Source organism: Penaeus chinensis, chromosome 8 (assembly GCF_019202785.1).
Source record: "Penaeus chinensis breed Huanghai No. 1 chromosome 8, ASM1920278v2, whole genome shotgun sequence".
NCBI lineage: Eukaryota > Metazoa > Arthropoda > Malacostraca > Decapoda > Penaeidae > Penaeus > Penaeus chinensis.
The window spans coordinates 19,449,699-19,457,198 of NC_061826.1; the positions used below are offsets into that span (position 1 = coordinate 19,449,699).

The 7,500-nt window shown below is 33.3% G+C and overlaps 1 protein-coding gene across 4 annotated transcripts in view; it reads left to right on the top strand.

Moving 5' to 3' along the window:
- The window catches only part of LOC125028258 (5'-AMP-activated protein kinase catalytic subunit alpha-2-like), a 38,246-nt gene that overhangs the window by 19,537 nt on the left and 11,209 nt on the right, over positions 1 to 7,500 (top strand). For 2 of the 4 annotated variants that reach the window (XM_047617683.1, XM_047617686.1), the window contains 3 exons: positions 3,927 to 3,968; positions 7,046 to 7,123; positions 7,261 to 7,331. In XM_047617683.1, the coding sequence (XP_047473639.1) occupies positions 3,927 to 3,968; positions 7,046 to 7,123; positions 7,261 to 7,331 (191 nt within the window). The remainder of the gene's footprint in view (positions 1 to 3,926; positions 3,969 to 7,045; positions 7,124 to 7,260; positions 7,332 to 7,500) is intronic. The other 2 variants (XM_047617685.1, XM_047617687.1) reach the window with 1 other exon arrangement.

The window sequence follows — 7,500 nt, forward strand, 5'->3', positions numbered from 1 at the left end:
GCCATGAATATTTTAACCCATTGGATCCGGATGTTTCACTGCCATCACATGGCAAAAAATACGGGGATTAGGTTTATGTGAGCAGACACTCTGCTGGGTGTACAGCTTGTAGGCTGGACACACCAAGCACTTGTCGTGGTGACAAACGTTTATTTTGCCTTTTTGGCATAAGCATTAGCTTTTTTGCCATTTACCAAAGTTTGTCATTTGATTTGGATTATCCAGATGGTAATTGACTGTTTCTCTTGCACAGACTCCATATCATCTCTCTAGGTTGTCCATAACTCAGTGCAATAATAATAACAATAAGTAACATTTTGTTATTTGCATTATTTTTTTTTTAAATATTTTCTGTAATACAACCTGCACTGCTGATCATAGCTGGATCCTGAACATAGAAAAGGTGTCCTTCTTGGATCTGGTATTCTTCCAGTCATGGCTCATGGACATTACATTCCACACCTGTTCATCAATGGAAATAATACCAAAATTAGTCTAAATGCCAAAATTAGTCTAATCACCCTTCAAGAGGTTTCCTGTCAAACCAGCCTTCAGCCAGAGTGCTCACTGCAGCAAATTTGCATCACGCTGACCCACAGCCAGTTTTTCCCATGACAGTATGTTCACGCTACCCACCCCTCAAGCCAAAGTTTTTCAGGACATGATAATATGAATGTAGAGGATATAACCAGAAATTAACACATCTCTGAAAGAGTCTTGTTTCTCAAAGTACTGCAGAAATATAAACTAGCAGGCTGATATTGAGTATTGGTTATCTGCATGTGACCTTCTAAGAAGTTCTTTGCCATAACAGGTGAAAAAGGATTGACCAAATGTCAACAGAGAAATTCTGCATGTATTAGCAAGCATAAGGATATTGTGAAGCTTTCTTTTAGCCTACCTTATAGAACCCCCTGGAACAGGAAGAGGACAAAATAAAGTTCATATGAATACATCTTAGCCTCACACTGGGAGCTATGGGGAGAATGCATCCTTGAATTCTCTTCAGTTTTTCACACACCTATAACATGAGGGGAATTACTGATGGTGTTCCATTCTGAGTCAATTATGCTTAAGAAAGTATATAATTGCTGATGGACGCATACAGATCAATTTGAACACCATACCTCCTCATTATATTAAGGAGAAAGTCAGTTCTGATACTTACTCCAGTGATCTTGATACTTGTTAAGATTAACCCCTGGTGACGGGTGAATAAAAAATAAAAAAAAACTCTACGCTCTGTGGATCAATGGCAACGCGCCGACTTTGAGCACGAGAGTTCGGTACGTCAAGCCAAATCACTGGCTCTTATCGCTTTGGCGTGCCGCCGTGGTGTACAGTCACACACCACAGATCGAGCGGTTTGTTTTGACGCCTCACGATGTGACCCGTCAGGAAGGGGTTAAATATCTAACTATCAATTCTAGGTCCCTATGAGATATGAAGTCATTATCTGGATCACACAGGAGCACAGTTGTCCTCAAGGACCCTTGCTTCTAGAGGCTTTACATTGCACTGAATTGTAGGCTTTCAACAAATCACAATGTTTTCCTGGACACTGACACAGTGGAACCAGCAAATCACCATGTTTTCCTGGACACTGACACAGTGGAACTCATTGGTGATCAACCAGTATCCTGCTGTTTTTATGACAGGTCATTCAAACCTGGTAGAGATAGTAATGTGGAGCTTCATAGATCTTAACTAGCATCTTGCTTACAGAAACAAGTTCCTCCACCAATGAGAATAGGGGACACCTAGTATTGATCATGGAAGTTGGACTGGCAATAACTTTATGAACCTAAGGCCATGGGCAATATGAAAATGAAAAGAGACGAGAGCAAATGTCTTTCCCACCCCAGCTGTTCTCCCAAGGCCCTCAACAGAGAAAGCTGGGGGAAAAGAAAAGACATTACCTTTTTAAAGGTAAACAAAGTACTAAGATGAGGGGAAAACCAAACAAGGTTCCCCTGTCATACATATGTTCTCTCAAGAGGAATTATTCAGAACCCTTTGTCACAAATACATTCGAAAGAAGCTACTGTGGAGCAGCACTTACTGTTCATATGATGACAAAAAGAAATCAGCTAATTGTAATCATGGCTAGCGGAATCCACTCATTTTTCATGATAGTTGACAGCTTGGATTGCTTAATATTTCATTTATGTGAATTTTGGTCTGTTTAAGCCTGATCATTTTGATGTGGTAGGCTTGAGGATAAAGGATAAGGATAATGAGGAAGAAAGTTTAGATGATAAAATCTTCATTTGATATTACAGATTTCATTCTCAACTCAACATCTGTGGAAAAGAAAGATAGAAAGAAAAGACAAGAAAAGTGAAAAAATGTATATGCATTTATTATGTACGGTGTACATATATATGTATATGTATATATATATATATATATATATATATATATATATATATATATATATATATATATATATATATATATGTATATGTATATATATATGTATCTATACATACACACACATTCATATACATATACCTTATATATATTTATGGAATTAGATAGATAGGTTATTGGATATATTGATATTTTTTTGTGTGTATTATTTATATCTATTAATAAATTTTTAAGTTTCTGTACAGTTCAGGCTTCCAAGACTGACACTTTCAGGATGCACTTTTTAGGTTTAGGCTAATTTGGCTAATCTCAATATTCAGGATTTTAAAATTGTGGTCTTAGTCCCGGACTCTTTTTTTTGTTTTTTCCCATCACCTGACAAACTTTGTCCTGTCCCTATTATTCTGTACTTCTTGAACAACAAAGTAATTTATTGAAATGGAAGCTAGCATATGAGTTCTCACTGCAGTCATGGCAAGTATATTAAAAAAAGAAGATTGGGAGACATACTTGCCTAGCTCCAGTATTAGCACAAAAAAGTACAACCAAGCATCTGTTCTGCATTGTTGATGCAGACTTTTCCTTTTGGCAAAGGGCAATCAACTTATGGAATTAGGAATTACTATTTCCCTTCCTCTGACAATATTTCATACTGGTGTAGTTCTGATTTCCAATATAAGAATTTAATTGTTCAGAGTAATGTTTGAAGGAAAATATTTTTTATGTAACAGATTTTGCCAAAGAGCAGATCTTCTGCTTTTCTAATGATCTTATAAACTCATCTAGGAAAGTGAGATATAACCCATAATTTTTGGCACTTAATATAGACATTACCTAGGTCAGACTGCAGCTTAACCCCTCCCTGATGGGTCACACTCTGAGGTGTCATAACAATCCGCTCGATCTGTGGTGTGCGGCTGTACGCCGTGGCGATGTGCCAAAGCACTACGAACCAGTGATTCGGCTTGATGTACTGAACTCCTGCACTCAAAGTCGGCGCGTTGCCATTAATCTCCAGAGCGTAGAGTTTTTTACTAATTTTCTTCACCCATCATGAAGGGGTTAATGCCAGTCAGTCCCCAAAAGAGCAAATAAGCAGAATTTCTTTGGCTATTCCTATTATTACACAGGTCTTCTCAACACATCTAGCCTTTAGATTTAGAGCTTAGATATTTTGTAATTGTGATTACATGTAAGAATTTTTTCACATTTTTTGTTTATCACATTTATGAAAAAGAATTATGAGAAATAATTCCCATCGTTATACCCAGTTTAGATGTCAAAAGTTCCATAACCTTCCACTTTATAAATATGTATGTCTAGTCATAGTAATATGTAGATTAGAAAATTATTAAGTGCAGAAATCAGATGTATTTAAGGTTTAATGTAATCATTAAATCCATGTTAACATATGAAGTTTACATAACTTTTCTTCATAAATGAAAGCTCCTGCTAGTTACCTAACACCCATATTATACATACTTAATAATACCATTATTTATTGGCAAGTTGTTTTTGTCAGCTTATTTCCAAGTTTTCACTCACCTTGACAGCTCATCTTGGTGTTGGCAAGATCCATGCTGAAATGCTAGCATGTGAGTTCATGTGTAAACACCTGAAATGTTATCTCTGTGGTAACTCAATATCTGATGAATGAAGAAAAAAAAACTTTGTTCATGCTAAAAATAGTTAAGAATAAATGTGCTTATGGAAACAAGATATATTAGGAATAGATTATATGAACACATTGATATTTTAAGTTTATCATAATGATACCAGAGTTACAGTCATAATGGTTTATTTCAAATTAATGATCTATTCAGTCATGGGAAATTATGAATTAACATACAAGAGAAATGGAGGATTTATATTATTTATATAGTAAGTAGTGAATTTGTGTGTCATCTCTAAACAGTGTTGTAGTGAACAAAGAGAATTTCATCAAAAGATGATCTTGTAATTTAGATTACAGATTAACCTAGGTTAGTTTTAAGTTATTATGTGTGAAAAGGATTGAAGAATATATGCAAATACTTGCTAATGATTACTGTTACATCACTTGAATTTTTTGTCTACTTCATAATTAGTATTATTTGTATTTAGTACTCTATTTGATATTGAGTCATACAATTTATCTAGTTAAAATATTCTTCCTAGGTGCAATGCATGAACAAAGTTAACCTAGAGTGGTTATTCTGTTATTTAGATATATGTTTATATTTTTTATATACATTGTATCATGTTGTGTTACCATAAGATGTGGGACATGTTGTTTTGCAAGAAAGTTTGCTTTAATGGAAGATAACTGTCAGAGATTACTTTACAGTAACCCCTTAATTTCATAACAATTTCATTTTTTAAAAAGCACATAGACTCATGGTTAAGGACAGTTCATATCATATGCTCGATGCTCATTAAGGGTTTGCTGGAGAATTGTTTTGATAGTTGCAATGGCTTAAAATCATGTATGCAGCAGAAGGCTTTTGTTATATATATATATATATATATATATATATATATATATATATATACATAAAATTATTTATTTATTTATTTTTTTTTTTTTTTTTTCTGCTCTGTTGTGCACATTATGTTATTGCTGGTGTATTTTCATTTGTATAATGTAACAGATTTTTGCCAATAAAATGAAGCCAGAAGAAATTTACTGTACAATATATGTTTAGTTTCAAAATTGTCTTGTATTTTGCATGTGAGCCATATTATAGCATTGAAGATAAAAAGTTTGTTATTTTTTCATTCTGTGAGCTAAGCATCAAATTTCAATCAAAATACATTAGATTCTTGCTTAGCTTTGGTTAATTATGTTCCTTTATGGCAGGTGCAAAATCTTGCTCTTTGTGTAATTATTTTCATGTTTCACCTTTGACCCAATTAGCGTGGATGGCAAGACTGCAATGCCATACCCATTGCAATAAAAGTTCATCTATTGTCTTTACACATAGATGATGGCTCTATACAAGTGCTTATTCACCAAGGAGTCAGCTATTAGTCTTACCTATCTCACCTGTTTACTCTTTTCTTTGATTTTTTGAAAGCCTGATTCTATTATTTTGTTGTCTTTAATGTTATTAATATTTTGATAACAATTTAGTAATCATAATATCAATAATAATGATAACAATGTCAGTATTGATAGTATTTTCCTGCAAATTCAAGGAATAGGGAAATCAAGTGCATCACTAGGGCCTACTGATAGACTCCTTGGTGGCTGAGCACACATGGAGCCATCTGTATGTAACAAAATTCACAAAATTCTACATAAACCTCAGGCATTGGGCTAAAAGTGACACAGTCTAAGGAAATATCTGTATGATATTTTATTTTCATGATTAATAAATACCATAAGAATATTTTTTTAAGTTTTCATTTTGTTTTGATTCTAAGCTTAAATAGAATTTAATTTATATAGATTTGAACCTGCCATACCAGGTCAAGATTTATGCAGATACAGTCTGTAATTTACACAATGTACCCTTTCTGCATTTACTTGTGTTTTCTTTCAGTCAATTAGATATATGAGTTTAGAGCTTGAAAGTTAGCTTTTACTTAATTTACAGCTCTTGTTATTATGCATAGCTTTTACTGTCACCTTCCTAATAATATTAATAATAATTTTGTTGATAAGGATAAGTAAAATTAGTGATTATAATAATCATGTTGATAATTGTATTGAATGTAGCAATAATATCAACAGAAGTTTTATAATAATATTAATGTTTTCAGATGGTACAAAGTACAACTTTTGAGAAATATCAGTTGAATCATTTTTAGTAGACAGAATGTTTAGGGTACTTTCAGTTAGTTTATTTCTTTTTACTATATTTCTTATAAGTAACTTTCTTTTTACCATTTTTTCTTTTATCAGATGCAAGGAGGAATAATCTCTTTAACTCCAGTATATTTGTTTCCTATTTATTAGAGTTTTAGGAAAAGAATACTGCTCAGTAAAGCAGGTAACTTGAGAGTTGTAGATTTAGAACTCCAAAGTTCTTTTGGCAGTATAGTGAAGTCTTCTTAATTTTAAGAGATTGTTGATATTATTGGCACATGCAAAAAAATCATCAGTTATTAACATTAGTTTTACGAAGCTTAACAGTTATGGTAATGAGCATTGTAGAAGCAACTGAAGATTTTCATGGATTATGAAAACAAGTTCAATCAGAGAACCATCACAAGTTTTTTAAAACCCATTTCCTAAAAGAAGATATGCTGTCATGCTTTAATTTCCCCTCTCTTTGGTGTAATATATTATGACTTGTGGACATTACTGTATTATCTCAAGTCATTGGTGTTTTGTTATGTACCATTGTTGGCAATGTGAGTGATCATTGTCCCTCAGTTGATTTTATTTCATGTGGGAATGCTTTTCCTTGCTTTTGTCACATTTTATATAGTTTAAGTACTCAAGGAATTTGCTGTGTATTTTGTCGCTGTATTGAGTGGTGTTAAAGAATCATATATGTAATATTAAATTAATATTAAAATTTGCAAGCAAGTTTAAAGGATATTGAAGATGCATCAGTTTTCTTAAAAAATCTATTACAAGTTCTTCTTAATGCTAATAATAATTTGATTCTCTACCTTCATATAAATACATATAATGGTTTTATGTCATTATTTAACATTTGATTCTTGAAATTAATAATTCCAGCTTTGCGTGAAAGAGCACTGAGTGGTGATCGTGGGCTACCCAAAGGAACGCCAGTTAAACGTGCTAAATGGCATCTAGGTATGTTGACAAAGTAATTTGAGCAAATTCCTTTCCATTTTACACTTCAACATTTTCATATCTTAATTATGTGTAAAATTCACAAGGATACTCAAGATTTTAATGCAAACTTTTTACCAATAGATTTTAACCCACAGGTATTCGATCACAGAGCAAACCACTGGATATTATGAGTGAAGTCTACAAGGCTATGAAGGTTCTTGGATTTGTAAGTATTGCTACACCTGCAGCTTGCAAATTTTGAAATTGATTTGTAGGTTGTTTAACCCTTGACTATGACTTGCCACTTATTGGCTATCTCAGTTGACTATAGCACACCAATTAATGATTCATTACACTCAGTGGCGGATTTAGGACGGGGCAACTGGGGGCAGTTG